General features: G+C 38.0%; 1 protein-coding gene across 1 annotated transcript; it reads left to right on the forward strand.

The window, feature by feature from the left end:
- Positions 1–1,203: 1,203 nt before the first annotated feature.
- LOC119622830 (putative ankyrin repeat domain-containing protein 20A5) lies at positions 1,204–15,401 on the forward strand. The gene is made up of 2 exons (XM_037995505.2): positions 1,204–1,703; positions 15,335–15,401. Exons 1-2 carry the CDS (start codon positions 1,510–1,512, stop codon positions 15,399–15,401), a joined length of 261 nt encoding a protein of 86 aa, XP_037851433.2. The 5' UTR covers positions 1,204–1,509.
- Positions 15,402–19,207: the final 3,806 nt, after the last annotated feature.

The following is a 19,207-nucleotide window of genomic DNA, read 5'->3' on the forward strand; positions in this document are numbered from 1 at the left end:
AAAAGAATATAATGAATTCCCTATAAAATGAAAACATACTTTTCATCTGAATATATATATATAATATAGTTAATATTTTTCAAATAATCTCTATTTTATTTTGTTATGTTTCTTCCTGAAACACAGGCAGTTTAATTTTTAGTTTGCTAAATCAACCTTCAGTATGTCTGCTTATGAGGTCATTCTTAAGAAGGCCTTTGTCAACATAAAATGTACCTGCAAAATAAGCATTTGTGTTTCCTCTGGTACCTTACTCACTTGCATATGTAAAAATTTCAACCTTTATTCCATCAGGAACTCATGTTAGTGACATAAAATTTCATTAATTTTCTTCAAATATCAGGCATTTTTTCGTTAATAATTCATCCTTTCCTACTTCATCAATCCTTACTTCTAGCCTTACATAATTTCAGGGTTTCTGGGTTTCCTACTCTGCTCCATGCATTTGTCTTTTCAGCTGTCAGTAAATGATTAATTGTAGGCATTAATAGCACATGTTGCTATCTAGAGGAGCAAGTGTTTTTTCACTCCATTATGAGATTTTTTAAATGCCATCACAATAGTGAAAGACAGCAGGTGTCACAGAAAAATGTTAAAACCTTGATAATTTCATTCGGTCTATGTAAAATTGATAAACACAGGAAGAACTCACATTTTGAGAAAAATGTGCCTTCCCATTCAAGAACACAGAACCCACCTCCCATTTCCAAGTAAAGAACCTACCTACACAGGTGGATATGGATGTAAAACGGACAGTTTTCTCTAAGAACTTTTCGCCTACTGAAAATAACTCATGCTATTTTTGATAGGGGAATGAGTTTTCTCATTAGGCACCTCCTATAATGTATATAAACCATGTTTTAAAGGTGTTCATTAAAAATAAAACACCCTAGATGCTTAACTTTGTAAGTTATCTCACTCAACTTCACCTGCTCCAGCCAGAGAATTATGAGTGATGGAAAACAGCTGACGGCCCTTTTTGCTCCGCTGCTCGGAGAGTGCACAGTGCACTCTAACCTCCAGTCCAAGGGGTGGCACCGAAGCCGGGCCTGGGGACTCCCTCCCACCCCGGGGTTGAGCTTCCACTGCCTGTGCTGCTTGTCCATGGCGTCCACATCTCTACTCTTGCTTGCTAGGCAGCGCTCCACCTGCTGGCATGCTCAGCCTGCAAGCGACTTCCAGGAGTGGTGCAGACACGTGCTCTTTGGCTTTGCTGGGCTCACTTGGTCTGAAAGGTTGGAGGCTGTGAGTGTCACTGCTGAAGGATGTGGTGGACCGGGCTGGATTGCGGATTTTGGAGTAGATCACAGAATTGCATTCGCAGATTGGAGCTTGGATCACGGATTTGGGGTTAGATCAAGTATTTGGGGTTGGATAGGGGATTTGGAGCTGGGTTGGTGGGGTTGGAGGGGGTTGGTGGTGGTGAAAATGTGACAGGTGGTGAAAATGTGACAGGGAACTGCCCCGCTTAAGAGCCGGTGGTTGGGGGTCTGAGAAGAACTCACCACCATGAAGTCGTTCGGCTTTGGGAGCCGCAGAGGCCAGACGGTCCTGAGCTCCATAGGCCACATCTACACGTGTTCCGGGTACCGAATCTGGGACGCCGAACTGCAGAAGATCCAGAGGGTGGCTGTCAAGTGTGATACCTGGGAAGTGGAGCGCTGCCTGGTGTGCTGGAGTGGAGACCAGGACCAGCAGCACAGGTAGCGGGGGCTCAGTCCCAGGGTAGGAGCGGGTACCCAGGCCTGGCTTCCCTGCAGTCCCTGGGACAGGACCTTGGAGGGTGCCATGCACTCTACGAGCTGCGGAGCCAAACGGGCCCTCAGCTGTTTTCCATCCCTCACAATTCTCTAGCTGGAGCAGGCGGAGAATTTGAGTGATGTAATTTATAAAGTTAAGCATATACTTAAGCATATATAAGCATTTATAAAGTTAAGCACGTCCCTGTGAAGAGACCACCAAACAGGCTTTGTGTGAGCAATAAAACATTTTAATCACCTGGGTGCAGGCAGGCTGAATCCGAAGAGAGTCAGCGAAGGAAGATAACTGTGGGGCCGTTTTATAGGAATTGGGTAGGTAAAGGAAAATTCCAGTCAAAGGAAGGTTCTTCTCTGGTGAGCAGGAGTGGGAGTCACAAGGTGCTCAGTTGAGGAGCTTTTTGAGCCAGGATGAGCAAGGCACAAGATAATGTCATCCGTTAAGGCAAGGACTGGCAATTTTCACTTCTTTTGTGGTGGAATGTCATCAGTTAAGGTGGGGCAGGGCATTTTCACTTCTTTTGTGATTCTTCAGTTACTTCAGGCCATCTGGGGGTATACCTGCAAGTCACAAGGGATGCGGACGTGCAAGTCACAGGCATATATGTGCAAGTCACAGGGGATGCAATAGCTTAGCTTGGGCTCAGAGGCCTGACATTTCTGCCTTCTTATATTGATAAGAAAAATAAAACAAAATAGTGTTGAATTGCTGGGGTGGCCAAAATTTTTGGTGGGCAGTATGGAGAGAAATTTGGCGACTTTTCTCAGGACTGCTTCAAGCGGGATTAGGGGCGGCATGGGAACCTAGAATGGGAGAGATTAAGCTGAAGGGAGATCTTGTGGTTAGAGGCGATATTGTGGGGTTGTTAGAAGGAGCATTTGTCACATAGAATGATTGGTGATGGCCTGGATGCCGTTTTGTATGAATTGAAAAACTGAACGGAAGACACAAGGTCTGTATAAGAGACCTGGTTAATCAAAAAAGGCCAGTTAAAAAATATGTATCAATTGCATGTGTATATATATATACACAAAAGTAAATTAATTTTTTAAAATTTAACTTCTTTAGTTTGAAATTCAGATTTATTTAAGAAGGTAGTTGTAGCTAATTAGTAATCTCAAACATTATTGTCTGAGAAAATTCATTTATTTAAATATGATTGTTAAAATCATATATTTTCACAAAAATAAGAAAAAAGATTTTTAAGTTAGTCTGTTGTATGTTTCCTCTATAGTCACATTACAATAAATTGAACTTTTTATACAAATGGATCTTCTATTTCATTTTTATAATAAATGGTTTATATTCAGTAAACAAATAATCACAGTTGACCCATGAATAATGTGCGGTGAGGGACTCTAATCCCTGTGCAGTTGAAAATGTGAGTATAACTTTTGATTCCTTCACCTTAGCTACTAATAACCCACCATTGGCTGGAAATCTTCCTGATAACATGAACAGTTGATGAACTCTTATTTTGTTTGTGCTGCATTACTATATACTGTATCCATACAATAAAGTAAGCTGGAGAAATGAAACTGTTAGAAAGAAAATCATCAGGAAAACATAGTGACTTTTCATAAAGCATAAGTAGATCCTGACAAAGGTCTTCATCATCTTCAGGTTAATTAGGCTGAGAAGGAAGAGGAGAGGCAGATTTTGCTGTCTCTGGGTTGCAGATGCAGAAGAAAATCTGATTATAAGTGAATCCCTACAATTGAAACCCTTGTTGTTGAAGGGTGAACTGTATTACATATCATATTGATTTGTGTCACTAAGAAAGTAACTATCTCTAGAAATGGGAACTCAGCAATCCCTTTCTGGTACCATAAATAAAGGGCAATAAGAACTGTAAAACTGAACAGCACGCACCTATACAAGTAGGAGATCTTTTTTTTGAAGATAGCTACTGAGCACAAAAGACAGAAAAGCAATTCCTTCTTGAGAAGCACAAGTAATATTACATTTTCTTATACAAGCAAAATGGTTTTATCTGTCATACTTTACACACATACACATATACACATGCACATATGCACACACACAAAGTTAAAAATCCTGCAGATTCTTAGTGACCAAATCCAACTGTTCACAGGGAGCAGTGGATAACACATCCTACAGTTTGGATGCAATTCTTTTGGCTTTTTGACTTGTTTTGTGATGAGCTGCCTTTCATGGGTGAATCATGTTTTTAGCTTTATAAGAAACAAAGGAAAAGATTAGAAGGAAGTGAACGGGAATTCTATGATTAGTAGTAGACTATTATAGTAGATTCAATAGTCATATGTTTTTCTCCAGTTATACAATTTACTTGAATGATGTGCAATGAATCAATTATTATTATAAGAGATGAGGTCTCTCTATGTTGCCTAGGCTAGAATAGAGTGTCTTCTCAGTGGTACAATGATAGCTCACTGTAGCCTTGAACTGCTGGGCTCAAACAGTCCTGCTACGTCATCCTCCTGAGTAGCTGGGACTACAGTCTTGTGCAGTTACATTTGGCCTGATCCACATTTATTTATTTATTTATTTTTGACACAGGGTCTCCCTGTGTTGCTGATACTGGAGTACAGTGTTGCCATCTTGGCTCACTGCAACTTCTGCTTCCTGGCCTTAAATAATCCTTTCACATTTCACCTTAGCCTCCCAGGTAGCTGGGACTAAAGAGACATACACCAACACACACTTGGCTCATTTTCTTTTTAAGGTTTTTTTCTTTGTTTGTTTAATAGATGAGCTCTTACTATATTGCCCAGACTCATCTGGAACTTCTGGACTCAAGTGATCCCCCTGCCTCAGCCTCCCAAAATGCTCATATTTACAAGCGTGAGCCACTGCACATGGCCTGCATAATTATTATAAAAAGGAATGAAGCCCAGTTGAGTTGCAGAAAATTGGCCACCTTTTTTTTTTCTAGAAACATTCATATTGTAGGACATATTGCCAATCACCTAGATCCTCTATTTTTTATTTGGTTAAAATAGGATTTCTGGTTATTTCACTTTATTTTCTGACATCATTGTTTCATTTATTCCTTTTATGGCTTTATTCTATTAGATAGATATAGAAATACAAGAATCTCCAAGTCAAATTTCAAGGAAAAAAAAAAAAAGAAAGAAAAACAGATTAGGGACAGTTATTTTGTGAAATAACTATCTGATTACAGTTACATGTATCATATCAACTTAATAAAAATCTTACACAGTGCTTATGTGTCAAGGTTTCCCAAGACCACCCCCAGGTTTGGTGGTTCACTAGAAGGACCTGCAGAACTCACAGCAAAGAGTCATACTCAGATCTTTACCTGATTACAAAAAGGGGACAAGCAAAATTGGTAAAAGAAAAAGGTGCACGTGTCAAGTCTGGAGGAAACCAGGCACAAGCTTCCAGGAGTTCTCTCCTGTGGAGTTCCCAGGATCTGCTTAATTCTTCTAGGCTCACATTTTGACAACATATGTGCAGTGATGTCTACCACTACCTGAGTCTCATTAGAGACTAAGTACCCAAGTTTTCATATGGAAGTTAGTCTCCCTCATATGTACCCAAGTTCCAGACTTCTAGAAGGAAAGTAGCTATTCAGAGTAACCACACTGTTTCTATAAACACGTTAGACACAGTGAGCCAGTCTTCTCAGAGAATGGTGAAAACCCTCCCAATTCCAATTTCCTAAACACCAGCCAAGGGCCAGCCTTGCATACAGGCCTTTCTAAGGATGGTAGTCTCTTGCCTGCTATATGAAATGTTTTCTGTACAACACTTATAACTCTAACTTATTTTTTGGTGTTGTTTTAAAATTTCATTTTAATAACACTCTATATTATAAGATGAGGTAACTTGGTACTAGTTTCTGTTGTATGATTCATCTGAAGTTGTAATGCTAATTGCTTGTTTGACTTTTGGTGACTAACAGGTATTTGTATGTAAGTTACCATAGCAATGTTAGGTAATGATAATCTGTCCTTTGTAACTCATTAATCTTTCAGTAAAATTGTTAAATTAAATAAGCACAATAATTTCTGAGTTAAAATTAGAATAAAAATTGTCTTATTTTGATTATATGAATAATCTAGTTTTCATATTGTGCTAAATCCCTATTTAGAATTATGAAATAAGATAAAATATTCAATCATTTTATCAATATTTTCTTGCCTACACATGAAATTAAATTTATTTATTTTATATAGAATATGTACTTCAATTTGCAAAATAATGACTACACGCTCTTACTTTGGACTTCAATGATGTCTAATTTTTAGTGTCACTGTGTCTTGCTTAAATTTATTATAATAACAGGTGCAGTGAATATCTTTTATTTTTTATCTTGACTTTTGGGACAGAGTTTAGCTCTGGTTGCCCAGGCTGCAGTGCAATGACACATTCTCCACTCACTGCAACCTCCACCTCCTGGGTTGAAGCAATTTTCCTGCCTCAGTCTGCCAAGTACCTGGGACTACACGCATGCACCACCATACCCGGCTAATTTTTTGTATTTAGTAGAGGTGGGGTTTCACTGTGTTGGTTAGGCTGGTCTCGAACTCCTGACCTCATGTGATCTACCCACCTCGGCCTCCCAAAGTGCTGGGATTACAGTCATGAGTCACTGCACCTGGATATCCTTTTTTCTTTTTAAATTTTTGTTCTCTAGATCCTGGGATGCATAGACAGTGAATATCTTTGCTTGTTTGTTTGTTTATTTGAGACAGAGTCTCACTCTGTCACCCAAGCTGGAGTGCAGTGGCATGATCTTGGCTAACCACAACCTCCACCTCCTAGGTTCAAGCGATTCTCCTGCCTCAGCCTCCCAAGTAGCTGAAATTACAGGAGCCTGCCACCATGCCAGGCTAATTTTTGTATTTTTAGTAGAGATGATGTTTCACCACATTGGCCAGGCTGGTCTAGAACTCCTGACCTCAGGTTATCCACCCACCTCTGCCTCCCAAAGTGCCGAGATTACAGGCATGAGCCACCGTGCCCAGCTGTGAATATATTTGTTAAATCAATAACTTTATTTCTTAGAGCAGTTTTAGGTTCACAGCAAAATTGAGTGGAAGGTACAGAGATTTCTCATATGTTCCATGCCTCCCACAAATGCATAGCCTACCCCATTATTAGTATTTTCCACCAGAGTGGTACATTTGTTACAACTGATGAAGCTACATCAACACATTATAACCACTTAAAGTTTATAGTTTACATCAGGCTTCACTCTTGATGCTGTACATTCTGTGAATTTGGACAAATGTATAATGATATGTATCTATTATTGTAATGTTATTGACAGAACAGTTTCACTACCCTAAAAATTCTCTAAAATATGCATGTTCATCTCTCACTTTCTACCTGGCAGCACCTGGCAACCATTGATCTTTACTCTGTCTTCTTAATTTTACTTTTTTCAGAAGGGTCATATACTTGGAATAATACAGTGGATATCTTTTTGAATAGTTATATATAAAAAGAGCTCCACCATAATTGAATGTAGTCATTTGAGATGTTCTTTTTCCTTTTGTTTTTCTTTTGCTTCTTTATCATTGTAAAGAATGATATATGCTGTTGATGTATGCTTTACATACTTAGAAAACATGATTGTATAGGTATTTGCCACATAATGGAAAGGATTGAGGAAAAGGACACTGTGTAGTACCACACAGCCCAAACTGGGGCTTCTTGTTCTGTGAGATGGGTTCAGATAGACTCTCTAGCAGTGAAAGGGGGCAAGTTCAAGGGATTGTATTTTATAAAACTGGAATCACAAAGTCTTTCTCACTTACCTTCGGTTAGAAATAAGAGCAGATGGTGAATGCTATAGGTATATAGATAGGTTCCTCACTGATCCTCTTCCTTTGCACGATAAGTTTGACAACAGTCTATTATATTGATATGACTCACCTACAACTAGATTCTGTCATGAGGGATGGCAAGAGAGTTTTGCTTTATGTAAGGTGAAAAAGAATTATTTCCCTTACTAGGGAGAAGGGCAAGCATTGGAACTTTCTGGTAGTAAAAAGGCTTTGATATAGCTTTCTTTCTATATATTTTTCACATCATATAGTATTGCCTGGCAGCCTGTCACACCTCCCCAGTGTTTCTTAAGCTTCTTTCTGAATGTGATTTGTGGTTCATAGTGGATAAGCTCTTAAAAGAGTGGTATTTCAAGTGGTTTTTCTGTGGGAGGTAAAATGGCAGGTGAATTTGGGCCTTGTTATACGGAGGGCAGAGCAAATAGCTACCACTAAGTAAACCACCCAGCACCTTCCCCAAAGAGTGGTAGCCAGAGTAACACATTGATCTCTTTGGAGCTCTTTTCCACTGGCGGCTGGAAAGTCTTTGCAAGGATTCCTGTTTCTGATTTGATTCCTGTGTTTTGCAGGCTTCTGGTGAAAGGGTGTTTTCTCCTAAACTGAACAGTTTGAACTGAAGAGCTAGAGAGGCTATGTTGTCTTATTAAAATATAAGTGCAGTAGTTCCCCCTTAACCGTGGGAAATACATTCCAAGACCCCCGTTGGATGCATGGAACCACGAATAGTACTGAATTATAAACTGTTTTTTCCTATACATACATATCTAGGATAAAGTTTAATTTTTAAATTAAATTAAATCTGATGTTATCTGCAGATAGAGTGGAGAATTGAATTGTGTCATCAGCAGACATGATTGCTTGCTTGTTGGTGGGGAAAAACTCTCCACACATTTGGCCACAGAAGCCTTCTTTGTTGATGATTGTTATTGTGGTGTGACAGCAGAGAAAACCATATCAAGTATGTCTTTCTGCACATATAGTGGATAAGGGACACTACTGTATACTCTGTTTTAACTGCCACTCATATTTTGCTCCAGAAATCATGCTTTTTGACACTGTTGACTCTTCACACCTGTTCTGCTAACAATAAAATTTTTACTCAATCTCATAGGGTTTGGCTAGGATGATTTGTATACTTCAGTTCACTTGAAGATACCAAAGTTTAATAATTTTATTATTCTTTGTATTTAATATATGCAAAGGGAAGTAGCAGTTCTTGTTGCATTAATTGCCTACCAATAAGTATAATCAATGTTAATTCTAATAACGTCCCAGGCATGCTCACAAAGAAATTCTTTGTAACAAAGCACCAGTCTTATGCATAAAAAACAAAACAAAACAAAACAAAAACAACACTAACAACAACAAAAACTGGATCTAAAGCATACACACAGGTGTGCACAAGTTTTTTTATTAAGGTAGAGTCTTGCTTTGTTTCCTAAGCTGGTATCAAAGTTCTGGGTTCCTCAAGTGATCCCCCTGCCTCAGCCTCCTGAGTAGTTTGGATTACAGGCATGCATCTCTGTGCATTCTTATGCTTTTAATAATCTATACATTTATGATTAATTTAAAATGCATTTTGCCTTTTTCTTTAATAGATTTTGGAAGTTCTGATGGATCTGGAGTCAGGTAGGATTTTATAGATTTAAAAAATTATGTTAACCAAGTAAATATAGATGCAAGAAACTAACATCTGTTGAGTGTTGCATTCTGGGCTCAACATCCTATTATGTCCTATGCATTTATCATCTCATAAAGCCATCACAACATCTGTGTTCCTATAACCTACTGTTTATTAAATAAACAACTATGGATTTGAGCAGTGGATTAATAGGCTCATGATCCTATTCTTAACAAGGTAGCTGACCCACATTGATTGTCAGCCTGCCTGCCTTCCAAGTCCCTTCCCTTGCTGCTCAGCATAAATTGATAGACATCTGTGCAGCACTTGGATCATGGTATAGGTCTGAATCAGATTAATTAGATTCATTAATTTAATTAATGTCTAAATTAATGAGAGTTTAAATACCTTCAACACTCATTTAATGTTATCATTAGAAAGTGGTTAGTCCAAGAGTCTGTCGTAATAAATTTGACAATTTCAGTGGTAACCAGTATCTTCTTTTTGCCATCAAAGCCTTGAGGACAGATCTTACTTAGCTTTGGCCATGGGACAGTAAGTTTTACAAAAGCAAGTTTAGGCAAGTCTTAGAAATTATTTGATTTCCCAATTTTGTTTTCCATTTAGGCTAGTATTTCTGCTTACTTCCATAATACTTTTTGTAGTCTTGTTTCTTTATCCATGAATTTTCTATAGTCTTGTCTTGATTTTTTAAAACGTTCTTCTCTGCTTTTTTTTTTGGTGTTTCTTTAATTCTATTATTTTTTCAAATTCTGCTGGCTTCGTATTCCCAGAATACAAAGCACATAGAATTACAGAATTTTAAGGAATCTTAGAATGAATTAAAATACCTTCTAGTATTGTCACGTGTGGTTGAACATTCTGGTCCAGTGATTCTTTACATAGAGAACTTGAGTCTCAAAAAGATTAGGATTTTTTTCTTAGATATAGGAATTGGCAGAAATGAGATTTGTACTCATTTTAAAGCCCAATACTTTTCCTTCTTTTTATATACTATTGACTTGTGTTTTAGTAATACAAACGGGAGTGAGTCTCGTGCACCCGGTGTCTAAAATGTGTGTAGAATTAACTAGTGAACCCAATGAAAGTGGGTAAGAATGGAATAAGCAGGGGAAGGCCAAGTTTGAAGAGAAACAATTATCAATCGATAAATTATAAAGATGATGGACACACAAGATATTGGGAATTATCTACAAAGGCACATTAAAATAGAAGGTTAAAGGCAGCTGTAAAAAAATTTGCTGCTTTTTTTTTTTTCTTATCAAGGACTGACAAATGAAGATTTTTACTGAAAGATGCTAAAACATTTTGAGACACTGGGAGTAGTATCTATAGCAGAGAGAAATGTGGTATCATCTACTTCCATCCTGACTTACAGAGCATGGCTTAGAGCCCCTGGAATACTAAGGGGCTGGAGATTGCTGAACTACATAGATCTGTGGCCCAGGACAAGTGGTCTTCTCACCTCTGCCTCTTTTCCCAATTCACTGATGTCCTTCCCTTGTTGATGTAGCGTGGGTCAGGGGCATGATTGGCTTGAAATCAGTCATGGAGTTCAGTTGGGTAGTTGGTAGTATGTCTATGCTGGGGGCAGGTGACGGAGAGTCCAGTTAGCTTGTTTTTCAGGATCAGGGATATAGAGGGCTCCTATGCTTGGTCATTTGAGGCCATCCTTTCAGGAATCTGTGCATTCATAGACTGAAGATTTGAAGGTTGGAGACTTCTATGGATCCTTGCAGAAGTGGAATCTGGAAGTGGGAGCCCATAGGAAGGAAGAAAGATATTTAGATAGTAGTTAGGGAAATAGAGGCACAACTACCAGGACTCTCTTTTTTTCAGCAGTCTCTGTCCTTGTGTACCTGAGTGCCTATGAAAATTTTTAAGGGCTTGCTAGTTTATATGGACCTGAATAAGGTAAGGACTTATAGAGTAAAAATAATGGGATTTTATAATTGTTAGTATTTTAATCTTTCTGGGAAAAGTATTCTCAATAATACACCTTTGTTTTTTGACTTTTGGGCATTTAGCTTTCATACGTTTCAAAATTGCAGGGGTTTCCCTCTACTGATTTGGGGAAAAGGAAAGCAATAGGACCTTCCTAAGTCTTTTCCATGCTGAGGAATCAAGATTGACATTTTGAAGTAGAGCAGATTAGTCTTTTAACCAGAGATAGATCATGGACAACAGACAGTGGATCGCTCTACCTTGTTTAAGGTCATCGGTTTTCTTTCAGATTAGGTAACAAAATTTATGTCATCCATTAATTGAATTTAAAGTTCAGCTTCAGTACAGATAATTTGTGAGGGTAAATTATTGTCAGGCTCTGCCAATATATTGACTCTCACTATTTGTTGTAGAGCTCAAGGTCAGTTTTCATTGAATATTTTACAGATTTAGACAGATGGAGGCAGAAGTAGGTAACTAAAATATTTTACAGCAGAGGACATATTTTAATTATATCAAGAATCATTATTTAATATATAGGTCACTGACCTTTCCCCAGATTATGTTTTCCTTTTCTGAGGGGGAAGCTGGATATAAACTGGCAGTTAAAAAAATTGTAAACAAATCAACTTACTCATTTTTATTGTACATTTTTGCTTTCCAGAATTTTCCATGAACTGTGTGTGGGTTCATTGCCTACATCGGATGACAAAGACTTGAGTGTTGCTACTAAGGTAAAGTGGTCTCTTGTAAAATTAATTTTTTCACTCTGAATCTAGTTTTGCATAGTATTTACTTTTAAAACTTAGCAGTGGTATACCTATCATAGTTTTATGATGGTAATGGAAAGTTGGTCAGAGAAAATCATACATGGGGCTAGTTGATTCAAAAAATTGGTTTAACTTTGGTAACTAACAAAGATTGGTAAGTACTGTGACAGAGTGTGAGCTGAAAAAAACGAACTGGAAAATAAGTAGTGACAGGAAAATCACATTAGGAAATGCTTTCTCCAATAGATGAAACATGAAATTTGGTTAAGGTTTATTTGGATAAATACTAACACTTTGACTTTTAAATCATACGAGGGTAACTATCATATATATGCTTGTATAAATCTTCAGGGGATCAAATTATTTGCAGTAATCATGGAATCCACCAGTACCTTTTAGTTGCCAAAACGTTGAGCACATAGTCTATAGCTTTTTTTTTTTTTCCCCCCCTTGGAAACTTATAATTTTGGTGTCACACAGTTTTTAGGAGAGATTGTTTCTCTTCTTATATTATTGGTTCTGTAGGGAGACTAACATAGTATTAAAAATTGTAGAAAAATCATTGAGTGTGGTGGTGTAGACCTGTGGTCCCTGCTACTTTCGAGTTTGAGGCAAGAAGATTGCATGAGCCCAAGAGTTTCAGAAAAGCCTGGGCAACATAACAAGACTGTATCTGACTTAAAAATATAAATTGTGAAAATGTAGAAATTTAAATTTATGCTTTCAAAATTTGTATCGTAAAGGGATTTTTGTGTGTTTTATAAGTTGTCCATGAAGGGTTTCTATAAAACACTTCATCTAATCGAATAACGTGTATTTTGTTGCAAATAAACATTTCTCAAAGCAGAGACTCTTAATACCAATATGTTAAAACTTTAACGTCATAATTTTGTCATTGTAGTTTATCTAAACTATTTACTTGCTCAGGCCCAGTGGTTCATGCCTGTAATCCCAGCACTGTGGGAGGCCGAGGTGGGGCATAACTTGAGGTCAGGAGTTCGATATCAGCCTGGCCAGCATGGTGAAATCTTGCCTCAAAAAGAAGAAAAAACACATAAATTATCCAGGCATGATGGCACATGCTTGTATTCCCAGCTGCTCAGGAGGCCGAGGTGGGAGAATCACGTGAACCCAGGAGGCAGAAGTTGCAGTGAGCCAAGATCACACGATTGCACTCCAGTCAGGGTGACAGGACAAGACTACATCTTACAAAATAAAATAACCACTCAAACTCCTTATATCATATTCTAAAATTTTGAGTTTCAGAAATTTTTATATTTAGTTGTTTAAAGAATCATTGGAAGCTCCTGCATACCATGAGGTACTGGAGGTCAGTCAACATATTTGTGTGTATCCTGGAGTACCTAGAATACAGTCTTCCATGTAAGAATTATTTTAATTGTTGTTTTTTGAGATGGTGATTCACTCTGTAACTGAGGCTGGAGTGCAGTGGTGAGATCTTGGCTCAATCCCATCTCCATTTTCTGGGCTCAGGTGATCCTCACACCTCAGCCATCCAAGTAGTTGGGACCATAGACCTGTGTCACCATGCTCAGCTGATTTTTGTAGTTTTTGTAGAGATTGGGTTTTGTCTTGTTGCCCAGGCTGGTCTTGAACTGTTGGGCTCAACTCTTCTGCCTGCCTCAGCCTCTCAAAGTGCTGGAGTTACAGGCATGAGACATTCAGCCTTAATAGTTGTTTAATCTGAATAAATAAACAAGTGAATTTTTATATAATGGAATGTTTCAAGTCATATACCTCAAGTATCTCATGATTAAATATTTAAAATATTGCTTACATTAGCTTTATTTTTTAATATTGAAGGATGTACAAATTTTAAGGTGTTATATTGAGAAACTATGCCATTCATTAAAAGGAAATAAACTAGAAATAAGTCATCAGGCCAGGTGCGGTGGCTTAAGCTTGTAATCCCAGCAATTTGGGAGGCTGAGACAGGTGGATCACGAGGTCAGGAGATCAAGACCATCCTGGTTAACATGGTGAAACCCCGTCTCTACTAAAAAATACAAAAAGACTAGCTGGGCAAGGTGGCGGACACCTGTAGTCCGAGCTACTCGGGAGGCTGAGGCAGGAGAACGGCATAAACCCAGGAGACAGAGCTTGCAGTGAGCTGAGATCCGGCCACTGCCATCCAGCCTGGGCAACAGAGAGAGACTCTGTCTCAAAAAAAAAAAAAAAAAAACAAAAAAAAACAAAGAAATAGGTCATCAGTAGAAAAGAGGATTACAATGTATTTTCTAGTATCATTCAACTGGAATCATAACATTGTTATTGCAGATTCACATTTCTTATACTTTTTATTAGCTCCAACTCACGTTCTATGAAATATACCTTTTCAAGCCATAAATTACTCTTTAGAATTCTGGTGACCAATTATTTTTCTAGGTGGAAAGTTGTAAGTTCCAGGTTTCTCTCTCTGTCACAATAATATTCTTTCAGGTAGTGGTAGATGACCATATCTAAGTAATTAAATGTCTTATAGTAATAATCTCTATCACAGAAGTACTTACAAAATCTAATTGCAGCATAAATATTAATTAGTATTATTCGAGATATGAAAGACTAAAATGCTCTGTTAGAGATCTATCTCTCCATGTACTTTATTGTACTTCATGTGGTTTCCTTTCTTTCTTGGCTTAAGCTCATATTTCATTGAGCAATTAGGCTTGTTTTTTGTTTGTATTTCACTTCGTTCTCATATTTTAAATTGAAATTTTTGTGGAGTCAGGGTCTTGCTCTGTTGCCCAGGCTGGAGTACAGTGGCATGATCGTGGCTCACTACAGTCCCCACCTCTAAAGCTCAAGTGATTCTCCCACATCAGCCTCCCGAGCACCTGGGATACAGGCACACACAATCAGGCCTGACTCCTTTTTGTGTTTCCGTGTAGTGATGTGTTCTCATTATGTTGTCCAGGCTGGTCTCAAATTCCTGAACTCAAGCAATCTACCCACCTTGGTCTGGCAAAGGGCTATGATTACAGGTGTGAGCCACCATGCCTGGGCAACATTGAGGTTTATTTAAAGGAATTGATGAGGACTGAGTATGGTGTTGCACACTGGTTATCTCAACATTTTGGGAAGCAGAAGTAGAAGGTTTCCTTGACCCTAGGAGTTTGAGACCAGCCTGGGCAATATAATGAGGCTTTGTCTCTACAAAAATAACAATAAAACATTAGCCTGGCATGACGATATGCACCTGTAGTTCCAGCTATTCAGGAAGTTGAAGTGGGAATATTGCTTGAAGTCAGGATTTTGAGACTAGTGAGCCGTAATCATGCCACTGCATTCATCCCTGGTTTTACAGAGTGAGACCCAGTTTCGTAAAAGGAGATTCATAAGAATCTCTTGATGCAACTCAAAATTTTTAAAATGGAAACTCATTCTTGGTATTACCTCAGCAGCGTGTCCCCAAGAAAGTGTCAGAGCCTTTACCTGGACCTACCCATGAAAAAGAAAACAGAATAGTCAATGGAAAAGGAGAAGGTGAGAACCGTATTTTATTTAAAAATCATTTGATGGAATGTTTCTTTTAAAATATGGGTACTAACATAGTCTAATAGCGAAGTAAAATGTCCTGTTATCTATATAATAAGTAAAGGAGAAGTCAAATGGTGATAAGTTGTGTCTCTAACCAAGGGTCAGCAGTTGATTCTATTGGTAGCACCACTAAAGAAGCTGAGTTATGAGTTCTATTTTAAGATACTCTAAGACCTGAACCAAATCAGGAAAGAGGAAAGAGGAAATGAATAAAAGAAAGTAAGAATGAGGAGGGTGGAGTGTACATGGAATAAATTTTTAAAAAATATGTTGGTGCATGTAATGGAGGGTAGTAAAGTGAAATTGTTTTGTAGAGGAAGGGAGAACAGGGTGTTAGAAATAGGAAAGAAGATAAATTGAGCTTCCAGGACCACCACGTGTCAGAGAATTAGAGTAACATTTTCCTACTCTTACTGTCATCCTCACTGCTGGGAAGGTGTTAAGGATTGAGGTACTTTACCACACAGACTTGCGTTCCATCTACCATAGATAAGCATCACCAAAAATGGTTAGCCATGTATGACTAGAATTAAGTTTCTTAGAAAATATGGTAACCTCATGGGATAGTATCATGTAGGTCAAATTAACATAATTGAAAAGAATAGTGTTGGGTGATATATGGAGAAGAAATTAATTAGAGAAGGTATTGCCTGATGAAAGGTTCATTAGGAACACTATGACTTATAAAGTAGTAATTAATTCAGGGACATAATAGGGAAGAAATTGAGGCTAGGCCAAAAAGGGCAACTAGGGTAAACAAATATGAAAGCGCATCAGGGTAGAACAGGGCATTCAAATTTTCATGAATTAGTTGAAGAGCTTCTGGAAAATGCACACTCTGATCGATTCTGCATTTCTCATGAGTACTCAGGTGATTTTGGTGTTGGTCCTTGGACATAGCTCTGAATAGCAAGGGAATAGTCTTCCTTTAGAGAAATGTGGGAAAAGAACCATTGGACAACAATGTGAAGAAAAACAGAATCAAGGGCAAGCATTAATTTCCTTTTATTTCTTAGCATGATTCTAGCCACAGGGAGAGAGTATGAGATGAGAAAATAGAGATTACAGGTGTATACTACTGCTGAATACAGATGAAAAAAGTGGTTACAGTTATCTATAAAAAAACAGGTAGGAAGGGAAACATCAGGATGACAGATATAAATATTACTTTTTCAAAGCAAGAGCGATTGTGAAAGGACAAAGAGGGAGGAAGGAAAGACATTCGCTGCAGTCCGGGGAGTTAAGGCAAAGTAAACTTGAGACAACTCACTTCCAGTGGCTTCAGCATATGCCCAGCCTCACAAAAGAGGTTATTGCTGTGGAGAGTGCTGGAGGCAGGAGGGAGTGCTAGAATTGGGGTAAAACACAGCCGCTCATTTCACTTCATAACTGTCAGGCCTCAGAGAGAGAAGTCTCATTGACATGAGTGAATGAGATGTGATTAAGTTGCATATAGATGATTTGGCTAATTTTTTTGGAGACAGTTAGCTCTTTGATATGATAGGTGTTTTATAAAAGTCCTTTACAGGGTAAGATGATATACCAAACTTAGCTAATTTTAGAAGCAGTCATATTATAAAATCCATTCTGTGAATACCAAAATTGTCATTTTCAAAGTATACTGTACTGATTTTGAAAAATAAAAGTGTATTCATATCCAGCAAGTCTGTGGTAATTCAATGTTTCCATTTTTGATAAATATTTTGATATTGGAATCTTATTCTACACAGTTTATTTGATGTGTTTTCTGGACTGCCTTGCATGAGTGGACCAAGGAGCTCTAATTCAAGGCCTAACGAGGGGATAGGAGAAATGTAGGTGCTGCAGTAGCCCATGTGATCATGGGAAAAATGAGTATTTTGATTTGCTGTCATTTCATATGTGTGTATCCTAGCTGATCAATTTAGAACACTTTCTTCAATGAGAGGTGAATTGCACATTCATCTGAACTCTCATCTCAACTGTGTATTTCCTCAGCGACAGGACAAGGGAAATGTATTTGTGGTGTGCTGGCAGCAATGCCTCTGATGTGTTGAGTTAAAATAATCTGTGAAATCAAAGAGGACACAAATAAATGGAAGAATATACCATGCTAATGGATAGGAATAATCAATATTGTGAAAATGGCCATACTGTCCAAGGTAATTTATAGATTCAATGCCATCCCCATTAAGCTACCAATGACTTTCTTCACAGAATTGGAAAAAACTGCTTTAAAGTTCATATGGAAACAAAAAAGACCCTACATTGCCAAGACAATCCTAAGCCAAAAGAACAAAGCTGGAGGCATCACGCTACCTGACTTCAAACTATACTACAAGGCTACAGTAACCAAAACAGCATGGTACTGGTACCATAACAGAGATAAAGACCAATGGAACAGAACAGAGCCCTCATAAATAATACCACACATCTACAACCATTTGATCTTTGACAAACCTGACAAAAACAAGAAATGGGGAAAGGATTCCTATTTAATGAATGGTGTTGGGAAAATTGGGTAGTCATACGTAGAAAGCTGAAACTGGATCCTTTCCTTACTCCTTATACAAAAATTAATTCAAGATGGATTAGAGACTTAAATGTTAGGCCTAAAACCATAAAATCCCTAGAAGAAAAACCTAGGAAATATCATTCAGTACATAAGCATGGGCAAGGACTTCATGTCTAAAACACCAAAAGCAATGACAACAAAAGCCAAAATTGACAAATGGGATCTAATTAAACTAAAGAGCTTCTGCACAGCAAAAGAAACTACCATCAGAGTGAACAGGCAACCTACAGAATGAGAGAAAATTTTTGCAATCTACTCATCTGACAAAGGACTAATATCCAGAACCTATAAAGAACTCAATCAAATTTACAAGAAAAAAACAACCCCATCAAAAAGTGGGCAAAGGATATGAACAGACACTTCTCAAAAGAAGACATTCATACAGCCAACAGACACATGAAAATATGCTCATCATCACTTGCCATCAAAGAAATGCAAATCAAAACCACAATGAGATACCATCTCACACCAGTTAGAATGGCAATCATTAAAAAATGAGGAAACAAAAGGTGCTGGAGAGGATGTGGAGAAATAGGAACACTTTTGCACTGTTGGTGGGACTGTGAACTAGTTCAACCATTGTGGAAAATAGTGTGGCGATTTCTCAAGGATCTGGAACTAGAAATACCATTTGACCCAGCCATCCCATTACTAGGGACATACCCAAAGGATTATAAGTCATGCTACTATAAAGACCCATGCACACATATGTTTATTATGGCACTATTCACAATAGCAAAGACTTGGAATCAACCCAAAAGTCCATCAGTGACAGACTGGATTAAGAAAATGTGGCACATATACACCATGGAATACTAGGCAGTTATAAAAAAGGATGAGTTCGTGTCCTTTTTAGGGACATGGATGCAGCTGGAAACCATCATTCTCAGCAAACTATCACAAGAACAGAAAACCAAGCACCACATGTTCTCACTCATAGGTGGGAATTGAACAATGAGATCACTTGGACCAGGAAGGGGATCATCACACACCAGATCCTATTGTGGGGAACTGGGGGGAGGGATAGAATTAGGAGATATACCTAATGTAAATGATGAGTTAATGGGTGCAGCACACCAACATGGCACATGTATACATATGTAACAAAGCTGCACGTTGTGCACATGTACCCTAGAACTTAAAGTATAATAAAAAAATTTTTGAAAATAAATAAAAAATA

This window comes from Chlorocebus sabaeus, chromosome 2 (genome assembly GCF_047675955.1).
Source record: "Chlorocebus sabaeus isolate Y175 chromosome 2, mChlSab1.0.hap1, whole genome shotgun sequence".
Classification (NCBI taxonomy): Eukaryota; Metazoa; Chordata; class Mammalia; order Primates; family Cercopithecidae; genus Chlorocebus; species Chlorocebus sabaeus.

Coding starts and splice junctions, on each gene's coding strand:
- LOC119622830 (XM_037995505.2), top strand. CDS start 1,510: ATGAAGTCGTTCGGCTTTGGGAGCCGCAGAGGCCAGACGGTCCTGAGC. Junction 1,704..15,334: donor GACCAGGACCAGCAGCACAG/GTAGCGGGGGCT, acceptor GTATTACCTCAG/CAGCGTGTCCCCAAGAAAGT.